At 43.4% G+C, this 17,371-nt stretch overlaps 1 protein-coding gene across 1 annotated transcript; it reads right to left on the bottom strand.

The window, feature by feature from the left end:
- Nucleotides 1-16,222, bottom strand: rims3 (regulating synaptic membrane exocytosis 3; the record flags this gene model as incomplete). Its single annotated transcript, XM_079176411.1, has 6 exons — nt 1-213; nt 366-505; nt 606-707; nt 1,291-1,403; nt 1,479-1,620; nt 15,958-16,222. 6 exons carry the CDS (start codon nt 16,220-16,222, stop codon nt 1-3), a joined length of 975 nt encoding a protein of 324 aa, XP_079032537.1.
- Between the last annotated feature and the right edge of the window lie 1,149 nt (nt 16,223-17,371).

The following is a 17,371-nucleotide window of genomic DNA, read 5'->3' as shown; positions in this document are numbered from 1 at the left end:
CTAGGTGCACGAGGGGCTGGTGGCGCTCTCCAGGGAGGACTGGGAGAGGCGTCTGGTGAGGGGTCCGATGCTGGGATCTGCCAGAGAGGAGGTAGGGAACAGCTTGTACCAGCCGCTGACTGTGGCAGACAGGTCCAAGTCCTCGAGAAGGATCTGGGCCATTCCCATGAAGCACTTGTGGTCCATACGCCCGTAATCCCCCCACACTATTACCTAGAGGGAGAGATGAGAATAAATTATACATACAAACACTGAGATATGGGTATATCTCGCACGTTTTAAAAAGGCCCCGAATACGTATTTTCTTGATCAGCTAACAAATAAAACTGTAAGATATCTCTAAGCTTTGGTTGTTTCTGTCATACCTGTAGGACTTTGCCCTGAGGACTGTCATCAAACAACAGAGCCTGCTGGTAGGTGGGGTCCAGATTCTTCTTCACTACTTTGGTTTTCTTCTTGGCCAAGCAGAGGCCATTCTCCAGCACATACACCTTCACGTAGGTCGCTGCAGGCAAAGCAACGAAAGACAACACAGTGAAAAATCCTACACTTACAGATTTGGACAAAGAAGTGTTAACGCAGAAGGTGAAGGCAGCTCAGAGTACCTGGTATGTTCTTGGAGCCCGGTTTGGGGGTCAACCGTCTGGCCTGGTTGACCTCCACCTCCAGCTGTCCTCCTCTATCTACCATGCCTACATGGACATCCCCTGTAGAGGGACAACATATCATGTCTAATAATCCAATAAAAAAAATATATATGTGATGAAAAACTCCAAACATTGCTTCACTGATGTCGCAATGGCCAATATCTAACTGCAGAGGGCGACACCGAGCTGTATGTCTTCACCACCAGGTATGTTGGAGCACGGTTCTGTTGTTTTTCACAAGCAATGACCTTTGCATGAAAGATTTATACCTCATGCAGGAATAACTTCATCGTGCTGAGTGACTACACTAGTATTGTGCAGTATTTTTAGATGCTGCTGCGCATCTCACAGTGTGTATGTGCGTATAAGGCTGCAGATTATTTTCTCTGTCATCCTGAAACAATATTGACATTCTCGTGCATTACATCTTTAATTACCTATGATTGTTTTTGCATTGTTTAATAGACCTAAATCTTGCCCTTACAGTAATAATTTCCTGTAAATCCTAATAAAATTGTACTTAAAAACTATGAGTGCAAAGAATCTCATAAAATCTCAGGAAGACACAATCTATACTTGACAGTGATGAGATGGACTGAACAGGAAAAGATGATGTTGTTGGTCTACTTCTTTAATGGCTTACCCATGGGGGGTGTAGCTAGTGTTTGCCGGCCGACAATCTGAGCGGGGCCTAGTCCATCCAGAAAGTCACTGAACTGGCTCTCAGGCCCCAGGCGTGTGGTGGGGAAGACAAACCTGAGCGGGAAGAAACAGAATAATGGACGCTGTACACGCATGGACGTGTGGATGAATGGCTGGTCGGGTACTCACGTTCCATCAGAGCTATTGGAGTTGGTGCTGCCGTCGGTTGAGTCCTTGCTGCCCTGCCGTGTCACTCGGTTCCTCATCTCCACCGCGATGCCGGTCTCCGTGCTCCGTCGGATGGTGCTGCGAAGCTTCTTCGTTCCGCCGTCTGAAAAACACAGAGGCCACAGCGCCGGCTTTAAGTGACCTTGTTTCAGCAGGATGATCCACTGAGCATAGTAATCAGAGGAAGTCGCAGAGCTGTCTGATAAGCAAGTCAGGTATTACACAGGACCAGTGTCTGCATGATAAGCATTTCATGGGGACATGCTGCATGTACATTTTTCATTTTTATGAAAAGATCGGAGTCCCTACATATCTTGTCCTGCAGATATTAAAATAAAAGTAGATGTTTCCACCGACGGGATTTAGAAGTTCTCAAACTAAGAAGACCGAAGATGGGTGTTTCTTTCAAACATTTTTAAGTCTGTGAGATGGGCTGCACAGGAAATGTCCACAAAGTTAGCTTTTTTTTTTTTTTAAACTCACTAGAAATAAAGATAAATTCAGGTTAGCCTTGAGAACGCCCATCTCTCCACTATTTATTTTGAAGCAAGTTCACGCAAGCAAGAAGGCAATCTCACATAATTTCCGCCGGGACGTCCCCGCGCTATTGGAAAAAATCTCTCCACTTCACAGGTATTACTACGGCCCATTTCAAACAGGTAAAGGCCATTTTACAATGGCTGCTGTGAGTGGGGCGCAATAAGCTTTTAGGGGGACTCCTGAGCCTGACTTGCGAAGTAGAACACACACACAAATTGGCGGCTTGAGGAATGTCGCGAGTTGTGAGTTGAGAGAAAGTTAGGAGAGGCTGAGCTGAGAGGGGGGGGGAGGGAGAGGGGGGGGGGGGGGGGGGGGGGGGGGGGGGTTTAGGTTTTACAGCTCTGCTGACGCGAGGAGAACGAGAGCGAGCTGGAGAGCTGCTAACCCCACAAGAAGCTTTCAGGGCATCATCCCCTGTAATGACACACTGGATCTCTGTGTGACTTGACACGCCGAGTTCAAAGCAGACACAGTCAAAGTGCTCTGGGCTCAGGCTGTGACATGAAAGGTTGCGCACTCACGCAGTTTTTAGCAGACAACACTTGGTTTATTCCTTCCGTCACTCCTATATTTGTCTCGCCATCCTTCTTGCAACAATAGTTCTGACGTCTCTCCGATGCACCTCAGGGAAACACACACTGATGCATGTATTTTCATGATAATTGTTAATGTTAAGTGTAAAATATTCTCACGGTTTTGCAAAAACAAGGATTAAAAAGACATCACCTTGGAAATTATAAAAAACTTTAACGGACAGTTTACTTATAAACAAATAATAAACTGATTAATCTAGAAAACAATCATCAGATTAATGGATGAAAATTCATGAAAGTAATCATAAATGACATTTATGTATACACACACAATGATATGTTCACTAAAGGAAAAAAATGCTAATTGCTATTTGCGGTTAATATTAAAACACTGGAGGCTAGAGGCTGGTAGTAGAAAGGATGTAAAATAGAGGGGGGAAAAAGAAGCACTATCATTCTCCCTGAGGTCTACAACTGTAAACAATAAAGGAATATAAAAACTTCAAATTCCCAAAGCCGTTCAACACAAAGACCTATAGAGACACACGCAGACATCCACACACAAACGTCATGCTGACAGTTGGTATCGCTAGTGTCGGTACATTCACACCTCCGTGCAGCATTTACACTCTAACGCACAGTCTGCACGAGAGCGGTCTGGGCTGCAGGGTGACAGGTTAGTCAGACAGGAGGAGGAGGAGAGCTGTGAGGCCTAAAGACCTCTACAAAGTCTTATTTCCAGGACTTCCCTTTGACAGGAGCTTTCTAGGTCAGCACATTTTTTTTTAAATAATCCTGCAGTAGGGTTTTAAATTCTTAAAAATTGTCTTAAACCTTTTACAGACATCTCTAACTTTGTTCCCTTTTAACGTGTTAACCGGGAGGTGAATCACCGGTTGACAAGGCGTCGTTGCCTGCTTGACGTTGTTCCGTTTTCAGCGCTGCATCCTTGCAGCTCGTTACGACTGCATTTGCGGCCGTACACCTCTCCTCTATAAGGAGACCTTTAACAAGCGGTTGCTTTTATTGTTGTCAGTTAAGCGCACGCCCTGTCACAGCTGTCCCACTTCATTAGCCCGAGCAACTTTAAGCTCATTAAGCATCCTCTGCCGTGCCCGTATCTCATCGCCATGACAACCGCAGACACCCCGCACCACCACCGTCACTATGGCAATAAACAGATAGCAAACAAAGCCACTTGATGAGACTTTGGGGGGGGGGGGGGGGCTGAACAAAAAATAAAAAAGAGGAGAGAGGGCTTTGAAAGAGGGATGAAGAGTGAAACAGAAGAGAGAGAGGACAAGCAGAAGTAAGTGTTCAGGAGAAACGGGTGAAGAGGAAGATGAGAATGATGGGGTCCCATAGGTGTTGGACATGAGGAGAGAGGTGCTGCCTTCTGCTGCCTTCTATTTATAATCCTGCAGTCAAGAGTGTGTGTGTGTGTGTGTGTGTGTGTGAGAGAAAGAGTGTGTATGTCTGTATTTATGTGTATGTCTGTGTGTGTGTGTGTGTGTGTGTGTGTGTGTGTGTGTGTGTGTGTGTGTGTGTGTGTGTGTGTGTGTGTGTGTGTGTGTGTGTGTGTGTGTACATGTGTGTGTATGTTTGCAGCATCACACCCAGACAAACTCCATGCCCTCCTGCTGCCATGACAACCCCCGCCCTCAGATCTGGACCCAGACAATAACCACCTGAGACAAATGGCGCCATGGAGACAGCCTCATCTCCCGTCGCTGTTTTTATTTTTTTAATTTATTTTATTTATAGAGGAAACTCCTGCGCTTTGCACTGACACAAGGAACCAAACTGGCGTAAAGTGAACTCTGCGCGGCTCATAGTTGAACCACACGGGCCTGCTGGTCCTGAACACAGCGTTTAAGACTGTTATTCGAACTAAATTAACTTAAAAGTGTGTTTGATAAAAAGCATCATGGTGGTCAAATGTCAAAGTAACCTCGAGAGCGAGATCATACACACAGGAGTGGGACATCCCCACCGTAAACTCAACTCAACCTCATTCATTTAACTTCATATCCACATGATACTCATTTGTCAGCCCCCCCCCCCCCACCACCACCACCACCACCCCCCAGTGATCTCCTTCCTATTTAATCCCCTCCTCCTCGTCTGCGCTTTCTCTCCATTCGTTTCCATGGCAATGCGTCTGCATTGCACCAAGAGCCCCGGCTGGCGTGTTCGCTGATAAGCCTTTCCCCTTCACTCTGTGCGTTTCCTCGCTCGTATCGTCCTCTCGGCCTCACTCCTCAATCCGCCACCACTTCTTTTTTTATTTCTCCGTCTGTCAATCTCTCAACACTCTTCTTTCACGTATTACTGCTCTTTGTTTCATTGCTGTCCCTTTTTCTATATATACGTTTATCTGCATTTCCAAAGTCCTCCTCACTCTTATTTTCCCGTTACTCAAAGTTCTCCAGTCATCTTTATCACAATAACTTCTATCTCTTTTCCCGGTCCATCCCATCTAAATTATTTAGCGTGTTTTCTCCTCTCCCTGCTGAACCAACATACCAATATACAGTGTTAGCATCAAATGCAACACACATCCTGGAAGGAGTAATTAGAGGAAGTCTGACATACATGACAAAAATAACATTACATACGCTGTTGTGCTTCACCATGCTTGAGGAGACGGGGGTCTTTATTGTGCTACACGGCTATTTAAAGTGTCTCCTGTTGGCTAATACAACGTCCCAGAAGAAAACACTCGCGCAAAACTTTCTTTGTTGGTGCAAAAGCCAAGGTATTCATTGAAACTGTCATGCGGGGCCACATGCTTTATAATCATAATAAGGCAAGATCAAGTGACAGGGAAGAAGATTATGCTGAGAGGTTGACAGAAGTGAAGAGGGTGGTGAGAATGAATAGCTTCAGTGGAGAGAATTAATAGCAGAAAGGTGGGATTACTGAAAAAAACGCCGACAATGCAGAAAAGAGCCACACACTGTGACGGCGTGCACAATTGCACATGATGTATAGCGTCACTGTGTGTGTGTGTGTGTGTGTGTGTGTGTGACTGTGCTCAATAGATCATTAAAGCTGCTCTGACATTTGGAGAGAACACTGATGAAGCCTTTCTCATTATATGCCGTAATATAGAAAGCTGTTTTTAGACTCCCCGGCTGCGCCGACGTGCCTATTGGATGCACCGGTGACGGCAACGATCCACCGTGCATAGCAACAGTAACTAAGCGGGAATGTTGGGAGATGAAAGATCTGTTGTGGCGTCTTCCCCGACCGGACGCCTGCTAAATTTGGACAAAGGGAAGATTCAAGGTAGAAGAAGAAGTGATGAAGAGATTATGTAAATGTGGAGCCACATTCATGCATTGTTACAGTTACATAAGATTACAGCCCGGGATTCAGTGAGTCACAGTATACAGTATATACTTATAGACATTTTTAGGCGAAACAAAATGTTACAATTAACTTTCATGGAGTTAAAACTCAGTGTGAAAGTGTTAAAGTTGTAAACAGACGAAAACAGGGACAACTCCCAGACCGGACGATGCCGTGGTAGCGACCTGTCAATCACAAGGTAGCCACGCCCTAAAGCCTACCCTGCTTTATGGTCTATTTCACTCTAAAAGGGACCATAATTAACTAAATGAATATCATGCTGTAATGAAGAAGACTTGAAACTAGTGATTGAGACTATAAACTCATGTTTATATAATGTTTACAGAGGTAATAAATCAAGTCAGAGGTAGGGTCATTTTCTCATAGACGTCCATACAATCAAACTTGTTTTTTGTTTTTAGTCGCCCCCTGATGGTCATTAGACAGAATGCAAGTTTAAGCCACTTCTGCATCGGCTTCACTTCTCAGATCCAGAGATTACCGCCTGATTGTTTTCTGGAGAAGGATCCTAACAGTATCCGACAGTGTGAACAATCAGAAGCCTGAATTTGTCTGTGCTTTGCTCAAGAGCACGCAAAACAGCAAGAGGAGGTTAATTCACAGTACCATTAATACAAAATAATGCCTCAAGTTCAGCGAGTAGAACATTTCTTTTTACACTGAAAGGCTCTGAACGGATTTATTTAATCAGCTTCTTATTATATGTAGTGTGATTTTGCCTTAACACACTATTTTTCATGACATATTTCTGTATTTCTGTTTTTTTTAACAATGCTTTTTATACTGGTTTGTTGTGGGCGGGGCATAATTGGTTGAAAAAGTTATTTCACGTAATTAAGTGCTCCAATCACAATTCAGCATTTGAATCAGATTCTGATGACAACTGACAAACAGCTTGGCCACTGTCAATCTAATTGACTAAGTCCCACCCACACAGTCCTGATGGAGCAGGTTAAAACCGAGTGTTAAAGTTCGACATGGAGCCAGCACGCGGTTAGCTTAGCTTAACATAAAGACTGGAAACAAGGGGAAACAGCCAGCCTGGCCGTGTCTGAAGTTAATAAAATTAGACTACCAGTATTTTTCTCTATTATTCAACCATTTATGAGACACTGCCTGCATTCCAATTTTCTTAGACAGTTATTCAACTCTAAGAGAGCGTGCAAAAACAAATAAATGTGGTGGGGAGTTAAGTGGAGCTTAGTATCCTAAGTGTTACTCTGTCCTTAATGATAATGCATGGGAGATAAACAAAACTAATCTCCTCCTGTTGTCTTTGTGTGTGTGAGAGTGACATTATCAGCTCAGGCAGGGACATAAGCCAGGGAGAGGTCAATGCAAGGCAATTATTCTTTCTCAGCACCGCAAAGGAAATGATTTCTTGAAATCTAAAACCTTCACCGTATGGCAGGATGTCTGTCAGTGAGTTAATATGCCACACGGGCTCTTGTCTAATGACAATTAATTACAATGAGGAAAAGAGTAATCCAATTCAGATGTAATTTCCTCTTGATTACTCAACTCGGAGGATGATGGGCAAATGATGCAAGATGGCCGAACGACTTATACAGGAGTTGCAGATGAGAAGAAACAGAGGACATCAAATGGGTTGAAACTAACATGTTTCACAAAACCTTCCGTTGCCTGTTAAGCACTGAACATCACTTTCCGCAAACATACCCAGTGAGACAAAGAGACAACAGCAAACGGTCTTATTATGTGTTAAAAGTCGAAATTCTGCCAGAGGGATGAGATATTTCCTTTTCCTTCTGATCTAATTGAACTACTTGTCTTCACTTCACAAAGCAGAATAATGAAGACAATTCCCCTCTGTAGAAAGAACATTGAACTTAGGGCAAGAAAATCCCTCAGACCAATCAACGTACATTCAGCAGAAAGGAAATTATCTCACTATGTTGTTCTGTCTGAATCAAGAACGAATACTATTTTACAAAACTAAACAAAATCTCAATCAATGCTTCCTGCAGTGCCGCAGCAGCAGCAGCCACCCTGTTCTATAACACAGATTTAGAACTCAACCTGTGTATGTTCTCATTGGCTGAGAAGGAACTACAAGTGTGTGTGTTGCTCCTATGCACCAAAAGCTGCTCTCCAGTCCACCCTTTCTTTAACAGCACCATACGGCAAATGGCAGCAGTGTGTGCGTTCTGTATTAGAGTGTGTTTACAGCGCTCTTACATCAAGAGAAGTGGTAATGATATCCTGATCATAGGGCTTTTACACACAGTCCCTCATAAATGCACACAACACGGTGACTCACCTCACGCACTTTTGAGCTCGGTGACACACACTGCCACTTATTGCCTGTTAAAGCCTTGCAGGGGTGCCTGTAAGTGCTCTTGCTCATTTTCGTTGCTAAACCTGAGAGCTCTTACTCTATTAGTGTGGTTTGCCAGATCGGCTAAAAGCCCCCAACATATATGGGAAAGAACACCCGAGTTGGTTCTGTTGTGTTAAAACAATGAAATGATGTAAAATGCATCAAAGAAGAAATAGCAACTCCATGAGCTCCAACAAAGCGCGAGCTTTGAGTTGTTGCTGCGAAAGGAAAAGTTTGGGAAATATGCATATTTGCTTTCTTGCGGAGAGTAATTTGAGGCCACAGCCAGAGGCGGTTTCGCTTAGCTTGGCTTAGCACAAATAACTGGAAGCAGCTAGCCTGGCTCTGTGCAAAGGTTTAAAAAGAATCTCTAAAGCTTACTGTGTTATATATAACACGTTGTATCTTGTTTGTTTATTCTGTACAACAATTGAAGCAAGCTAACAGCTAACACGCTAGCCAGGTGGGACATGCAAGTACTAGTTCATCCTTTAATAAATAAAGAGGGGGGGGGGAAGCTCTCTTGTTGCTTACTGCATTCTTACTGTTCGTTAGTAAGTCCCGTTAACAAACTCCCTTTCTCATAACTCTCTGCCTCCTCTGTCTGACTAGAAACTGTAGTTTCTTCAACTTCAGCCATCTTAAATGCTGGAGTGGCCAGACTCCAACTTGCAACCTCACAGTGACAAAAAGACACCAGGATGTCCCTTCTTAAGCTTCAGCGGGACAGCTAGGTGGATTTTGTTACCGTCGGACAGACCCAGGCTAGCTGTTTCCCCGTTTCATGTCTTTATGCTAAGCTAAGCTAAGCTAACTGGTGCTCGTGGTAGCTTCATATTAACATACAGACATTAGATTGGTATCAATCCTCTCGTGTGACTCTCAGCGCAAAAAAAAACATATTTTTAAAAAACATTTTCCTTTAAATATAAAGGTTGTCTCAGATTGAAGGTTCAGTGCGTTACAATTTCACACTTTGTTGAAAGGCTGTGTTTTTCCTGTAGACAGACATTTATACGCACCCACTAGCAGGTATACAGGCACAAAGGAAGACAGATTCACAGTTGAACGGTTCACCAATCTGTCTGGCTAAGAATAGAGCGTGGAGCACGGAGGAGTCGGTGGGCGAAATCAGGAAAACATGATAGACGCTCTGAGTGAAAGTGGAGAGCAGAATAAAGATGGAGATGAAGGGAGGAGAGATAGCAGAGAGAAAATGAAGACGTCAGTGAGCTGGAGGAAACACAAAGAGGGCGAGGGGGGGGGGGGGGGGGGGGGGGGGGAGTATGGCAGGAACAGAGTATGGAGGTAAGCTGATCGCAGGTCAGCTTAGCTGGTGTTTGGTAGCCCCTAAAAGCACCGGTGGGGAAGAGAAAGCTTTTAGAGACACGAGTAAGGTTTCAGTTTGTGTGTGTCAGGAGAGCCAGTGACTCAATATGCTTCAAAAGAAAATATCGAGCCCGATGTGGGGCGAGGGAGACTACAAAGCTCAAAAAGACTCAAAGAGGATTTTTTTCCATTAGTCATAGCGAGTATGAATAGCCATCATGTGTAGTCCTCCTGTGAAATAGCTATTAATATGAAAGCACAGTTACCACAGGTCGGATGATTCAACGACTTTCACTGTTGCTATTCTAACAATCTGCTGCTTTGTATCCATTGTTGCTCATTTTGCTCAAAAGCCGTTCCTGAGCCGTCATGATGTGTGTGAAATTCTCTTTAGGTACGACTTTTCCCTCGACGGGTCTGATCGCCGTGAGCTCTCCAAAATTCCTAAAGTGTGTTGCTGTGACTCAGAAACGGAGCTAGAAGTAGGGCACGAGCGAGTCACCCTGAAAGCACACCGAGCGCTCCAATGCCGGGTCTATTCTCTGGTCTAGGAGACACATAGAGGCCAACTGTTTTTGACCAGTGGACATACTCCTCTGGGAACTTTGACTGTGTTATTGTTGGGTTTCTTTCTCCTGCCAAAACCTCCCGCGTTACTTTCATGTGCTAAAATATGACAAAGCCACTCAAGCATCATGAATAGGACAATTAAAATATATGGCAACATAATGTACAATATACAAAACATGATACACAGCATCTTCAATAATCAGAAGGAGAAAAAAAAAGGAATTAGAAAAACTGACTATTATAGAGGACGGACACTTTCACTAACAGACTATATTTCTAATGTGACGTGAATGACTGCCCCGCAACGTTTTACTTATTTTGGGATAGAAGCAGAGACTCTTGAAATGTTATGATAAAATGGTATCCATATCTATCTTCCATCTGCATCACATCATCCTGTCCAGTAGCGCTATCTCAATGTGTGTGTGTGGGGGGGGGTGGGCACTATATTGAAAGTATTTAGGGAACTACAAAGACCTTTCATGTACACTGTAGTTCAGGCCAGCTGATCAAAGCAGAGCTTTGGCTAAACATTGTACCGTCAACAGTATCAGCACGTCTCTTTGCTTATCGGTAATAAACAGAACTGTGGGCGAACGTAAGCTCTGCAACGCCACCGCTGGGACTGTGAATGACAGAATTAGTCAGATATCATGATTTATGTCGCAAGCATTTATGCAAGGATACGTAAGCATATTGTATACAAAGCTGTTTTGGACGAGTTTCTGTAGTAGAGAAAGCTGCATCGCTTCGGTAAATGTGCTCCCACACACAGAAACAAAGCTTACAAAGGGGATTTCTTTCTAGTATTTGGCAACAAAACAGAACAAAATTCATGGCACTGCACTGTGGTTTGTGACACTGAATTAAGCCGTTGTTTTTTTTTACGGCCAGGCAAATAAAAACAGACACACCTGTGCTATTTTATTGAAACGCAAAATAAAAGAGAAGCACGTTAACATTAACGGCAATGGTGAAAGCCTCTTCACACATCTTTACTCCCAGGTTGGAACTACAGTTCCAGTCTGCTAACTCAGATATTTGTCTGACAATGTGTCTGCGACTGGTCTCAGGACAAAGTTGGAATCAATTCAAAAAGCAAAACAAACAAGTATTCTCTTCCTGTGTCACATTTTTCCTTCCCTGTGTCTGCTTCTTTTCAGCGTCTCTGGTTTATCTCCAACAGTATCGCCATAGAAATACACACAAAGAAGACGGAAACATTTAAAGAGAGAACATTTGAAAGGAATTGAAAAGGGAGGTTGAGAAAATAAAGAGGATGGGTGTTGAGTGGGTTTAGAGAGCTAAATGGAGCAGAAGGGACTGAGGTGATAAGTCAAGGATAAGGCCGTGTTCAGCGGTGGAGTGACTCACCTGTTAGACCTGGGAAACCGTGTGTGTGTGTGTGTGTGTGTGTGTGTGTGTGTGTGTGTGTGTGTGTGTGTGTGTGTGCTTTCTCCTCACCGATACCAATAATAGCAGGTAATAAATAGAACGCAGATCAAAATGCCATCCTCAACACTCGCCTGTTGCAAAACCCAGAATAATGAGGCCACGGCACAGTGGGAGTCGGAGCTATGAATGGAATTACGTCAGGAAAACTGAGGTACGACGTGGAAGAAAAAACAAAGATCATCTTAGTAGGAATGTATGAAAATAGCCTGTATCAAAGGGTCTAAATATGGAAGCACACCTTCTACAGTAATCTCAATAAACTGTTTTCTGCAGTCACGTGCATCTGTAGGCAACGGGACAAGATTCTGGCATTGGAAGCATTCTGGTTTCCCTTTGTAGTCCGAGCTGTTTTGATCATGTTTGAGCAGTCTTTGGTTGAATGCAGGTCAACGGTCCATGAGAAGAGGAGAGGAGAAGGAAAGCATTGGCGGAAATGCAATCTAGGAACCAACCGGCTATCGTCTGACGAAGATTTGGCTTTTTATTGGTTTAGAATCCGCTTGTAAACTGACTACTTGTGAAACAATGTTTTGTCCCCAGAGGCTTATGGCGTCGCCACATCTTCCAGCCCTAATTCTGAGATGCCAAATGGATTGTTAATATGAAAATAATCTGAGTAATGACTGTTAACACTAAGAACCGTCAGAGGTCTCAGCTGCTGTCGAAAAATGTGGACATGGCTGCAGTCTGAAAGAAATGTTCTTGTCCTAGAAGTCGAAAGTCAATTTATGTGAAGGTGTTTCCATTGGAGTTTGTTTTCCTAAATTATATGCAGAATTCTGTGAATCTGTTCAGACATTTACTAAATTCTTTTTACTATTTTTGTACAGTGGATATTATGGAACAACGGACAAAGCTTATTAATTAAAGGAATTAAGTTTGTGAGAGTTTGAATACATTCTATAATACTATAAAAAGCCAGATTATTGGACAAAAATCAAACCAAAGTTGCCAAAAGTTTAAAGCCAACTAAGAACCTCTGATGAGAAAGGCTCTACTATCCGAGGACAGATAACGGCGGCATTACCAAACAGAAAACAGGAATTCTCCTTTTCAAATAAACTTCTTTGCTTGCATAAGAGTTTAACGGGACAGATTCTGACGATAGTTGTAAATTGACTGGATCCAATTCACAAAATTGATCACGGCTAGAACATACCCTGCAGGAACTCTGACACAATAACAAAACCATAACCACATTAGCTCCTAATAGCCCTTTAATGGTGAGAGGCTGACATATCACCCCACTGTCTTTCAGCCTCCTCAGTGTTCACTAACTTTCTCTATACCTCTTCATTCATTCAGTTTGAACTATTCAGTCATCCACTATGAATCTTATTATTTAGAGCAGAAAAAACAGATTTTTAGTCACTAGATAAAAGACTGGTAGTGATCTGATATTAAAAGTCATAAAAGGGGCACATTGAGAATAATTACTGGGAAACCTGAATACATGCTGTAAATAGATTTTGTGGTGATGCTTTGGTCTCTCTTTTTTCCCGCTAAGGTTCACTTTGCAACCACCATAACATATAACAGCAAGTTATTCAATAATATCAATTAATCAACGGCAACAAGACATATGGTTAGTTTGTCTCTTGTTTCGCAAAAATAACTCAATTTATTTTTCCCATTTCTGCACCCTAAATCCCAAATACTTCCCTCACACATCTCTTCTCTGGGTAACAATTCAAACAGTGGCTTATCGGCTATTAGGTGACCGACCGAGCGAAGCCAAGGACCGGCACCTGGGCCGCCCCGCCCCGTCAACCAATCGATGCACGTGTCACTCGGTCCACGGAGCAGCGACCGCTGACCAGATAGGGCCGGTAACGCCAGGAACGAACGCGTAGAGGACCCTAATGGAACCCGACCGGGCGAGGAGGAATGTTTGCCTGTCACTCTGTCCGTCTGTCCGTGTGACCTTTTGTCCGTCTAGCTGGTTATAAATTATAAAGTAGGGAAAACCACAGATTGTGGTAGTCCATTTCGGCCTCTCTGGGTCATAGAGAAAACAGCTTGGTTTGTCTCCAGGAACCAATTTCCAGGTTCAGCTTAAAGTTGTGAGGTAACAGCTTATGGATATTATGTAAAATAATCTACATAATACACCTGGATTGTCATTTAATTTACACTTAAATCAATTGAAACCTTGTTGTTGTTTTTTTAGCCTACCTGAGACAATTTTCCCCCTTTTTCTACCCCAACACAAATACCTAAACTCTATAATAAGTCCAGATCCAATACCAATGCTCTCTTTTTCCCAAATGTTCCAAGAAAACTATCACGCGGGATCTCACGATGATATAGCTATAACAAGATGTGATATAGATGGAAAAGCAAGGAGCGGTGCATGATCCTGTGATTTTGTTCCAGGCAAGATGTGTTCTTCTGGCAGCTGAGAACATCTAAATTTAGACACACCACTCGTCTCTTCCTCTTCTCTACATCCTCAGCCCCTCCTAGCCTCCTCATCTACACTTTTCCCTCCATTGTGCTCTCCTCGTCAGCACGAACACAGAGACATGAAAGCTCCTGTGGTGAAAATATCGACAGTTCTTCCTGCGTCAGACAAGTGTCAGCTGTGCCTCAGTGCACCGAGCTATTTGTAGGTGTGTGTGTGTGTGTGTGTGTGTGTGTGTTGAGTACGGGAGCAACAGCCATCCTCACACAAATGGGAGACAGAAGCAGGTAATGATACAACATAATGAAACAGGATTTAGGTGAGAGTGTGTGCCTGTGAATGTGTCCCTGAGTTCACCGCCCATTAGCCACACGGGGACCATGTCAGAGCCGTCATGAGAAGAACAGAGAGTAGTAGAGAGACGGACCTAAATGGTCTGGTTGTGTTTATTCTCAAAATCCAGTGAAGACTGAAATTATGTAAGGAGTTCAGATCATTCAAAAATAGCCAAGAGTTGCTTAAGTATTGAAAAGTTAACGCTTTGCTTTGTCAGTTTCTAAGACCTATTTTCTAATTCCTTGAGGAGATATTTTAACCAATCCCAGTCTATCTTTCTCAGGCATACATCTTGTGTAGCTGTGAAGACACCATTAAATATGAATGTTTTAAGTTTGCAAAATATATTTGCAAATTAAGTTCATTATTGTTTTAGTTAAGAATAAAATGATGTCTTTTCGGGAATTGAGGTAGAATACGCTCACAAAACGTCCTGCTTTGTCTGACCAACCGTATGAAACCCACTTTAAATTTCACAGAAGACTTAAAGAATAATACACGTTTGAAAAGCTGGAGCCAGTTAATTTGTGGCATTGTTTACGAAAAAGTACTGAAATAATTATAGTTATCAAATTACTTTTGAAAAACATGTTTATATACACCAGGGATCATTTTTGGTATTGGCACAGAAGCTCGGGTATCCTAAACGAGCAATGAACACTTTTTTAAACCGTACCCAGCCTGCTACACAAGCAGGAAGCAACAACGCTCAGATAACCCTCAGTAATAAGACAGAATGTTCTCACAGAATTAGACGTACATACTGTACAACCACTAAGCGAGCAGGCAAGCAGAAAGACAGCGTTCTGAAAAGGTGACAGTTCAATGTATTGGAAGCAGAAGCAGAATGTGCTAATGGGATGCTAGGAGCTGAACAACGCCCTTGTTAAAGAATTTAACTGCGTTGAAATGTGTAGCATCCCCTGCTCCTCCTGGCCCCGCCTCTCAGCCTTTACCAAATCCTCGACGTGCGACCTGTTTTTCCTATTTCCCACCAGGAGTGCCTGGGTTTGCGTACGCTGCTGAGGCACAAAGCAAGAGACACTTTTGTTGCAGCAGCACAGTTTCTGTAATTACACCCCACAGGACGCATACTAGAACATAGCGCCGCTATCATTGACAAACAGCCTCCATGCACACTAGCTGCTACAGAGTTAAACACACAATAGTGTTGCAGGCTTTTACAAAAAAAAAACTAATTACATCGATAATACCACGAAAGGTGAAGCCAGTGGGAGCTTGTTGAATTAGACATTAAAGTTGGCAGTGCACCATCAAGTAGCCTTTGGAGTGGATTATGCTAATGTTATTGTGCATTCACTGAAACAAACACTGTTCTGTTAGAACATTTAATCATTTTAAAAAGCAAGAGGAGTATTTTGAAATTAATGCGAAGCCAGGATGATGATTAAATGTCTTACCAATTAAGAATTTAATCTTCATTTGGAAATAAATATGATTTGCAGCTTTAAATCTCAACCCAAATTGAAACAAAAGAAATGACACTTGATCTTAAGAGTTTACCTCCAACAGAATCATTTCAAACCGTTCACTGACCTTGCTGGTTGAGCTGCTGCGTGCTCCTGCTCCACTGCGACAACCCCACGATGGCCACCATCTTGGCGCCCAGACTGGAGCGCCGCTTCTTGTTGCCGGCCAATGACGTGGAGTCCGGGCCGCCGCCGCCGGGACTCTTCTCCAGGCTGTACATGGCCCCCGAGATGCTGGAGGAGCGCACCACGTTCCGAGCCGCCGCGCTCAGCCCGCCGAGGCCGCTCATCCCGCCCGGGCTGGGCACCTCCACAGAGCTGCTGAGCATCATGGAGGGGGTGGGGGGAGGGGGGGGCGTAAAGATGGAGCGGGGCTGAGGAGGGAACAAGAAAAAACGGACGTTAAGGTGAAGGTGGAAGTAGAGAGGAGAGGACAGCTCCAATAAAAAAAGGGACATCTTGGTGTGCAGTGTGTCTGAAAAACAGAATAGTAGCTTGTCTTACAGGACATTGAGTTTATATTCCAACCACAACCGCTTTCAATTCAATTCCCCACTTATTGCAGAGGCAGCAGAAAATGACTTCCTACTCCATAAAAGACAAATAAAGAGAGAAAAAGCTGTGAAAAATGTGTTTTTCATCTCCGATAATTTTGCAAACTCAGAAAAACAAAGAGCACAGTGGACAGCAGACGAGGACAGTGCAGATGGCAGCAGACTGTTCGAGTGAGTTAAGAAACATCTCCACTCACACACACACACACACACTCAAATGTCACTGCTGGCCTGCTGTTGAGGGGTGACCCTGTCAGTTAGTATTAGTCTTGTGTGTTGTTGTTTTTTTTAAATCTTAAACAGTGACACATGATGAAGTATACAGCTCAAGTCAATGGTTGGCTGAATCCTTGGAGGACACACCTTTCACTTTACTTTGATACACTTTTTAATATCTGCACACAGAGCTGTCACAACAGGCCATTTTCACAGGAGACATTTTGACTCGTCACAGGGAGAAAAGCAGAGGCTTCTTACTAATAGCTTAATGATGGCTCCATTATATTCAAGTGTCCCAGTAAGCCGTGACAGTGTGACAGTGGGCCAGCATGCAGCCATCATTCATTTTATTATTGGCACCTGTGCTACTCCTCATGTGACATGTCAAAATGTCCTCCTCTCCTTCACTCTTTTCCTTGTCTCCTTTCCCCTTCTCTTCCCCGACTTCAGAGTGATTATGCTGAGGCTAAAGCGACAGCCCCGAGGGCACATTAAATATGTAGACGCACTGTGGCCAACATCTTGCTTTCACACGCATTTTAACTATTTCTCTTTCTTTACTTATCTTCAATATAACTTTTCTTTCCACCTGCTTTATCATCACGGTTCCAGCTATACGTTTACTTCTGCTGTTTTTTTCCTGGGTTTTTTTACACAATAAGTACAGCAATGCAGTATTTTTCTGTTTCGGAGCGTACTTAATAAGTG

The sequence above is a fragment of the Pholis gunnellus genome (assembly GCF_910591455.1).
Source record: "Pholis gunnellus genome assembly, chromosome: 16".
NCBI lineage: Eukaryota > Metazoa > Chordata > Actinopteri > Perciformes > Pholidae > Pholis > Pholis gunnellus.
This window is presented reverse-complemented; position numbering and strand designations above follow the sequence as displayed.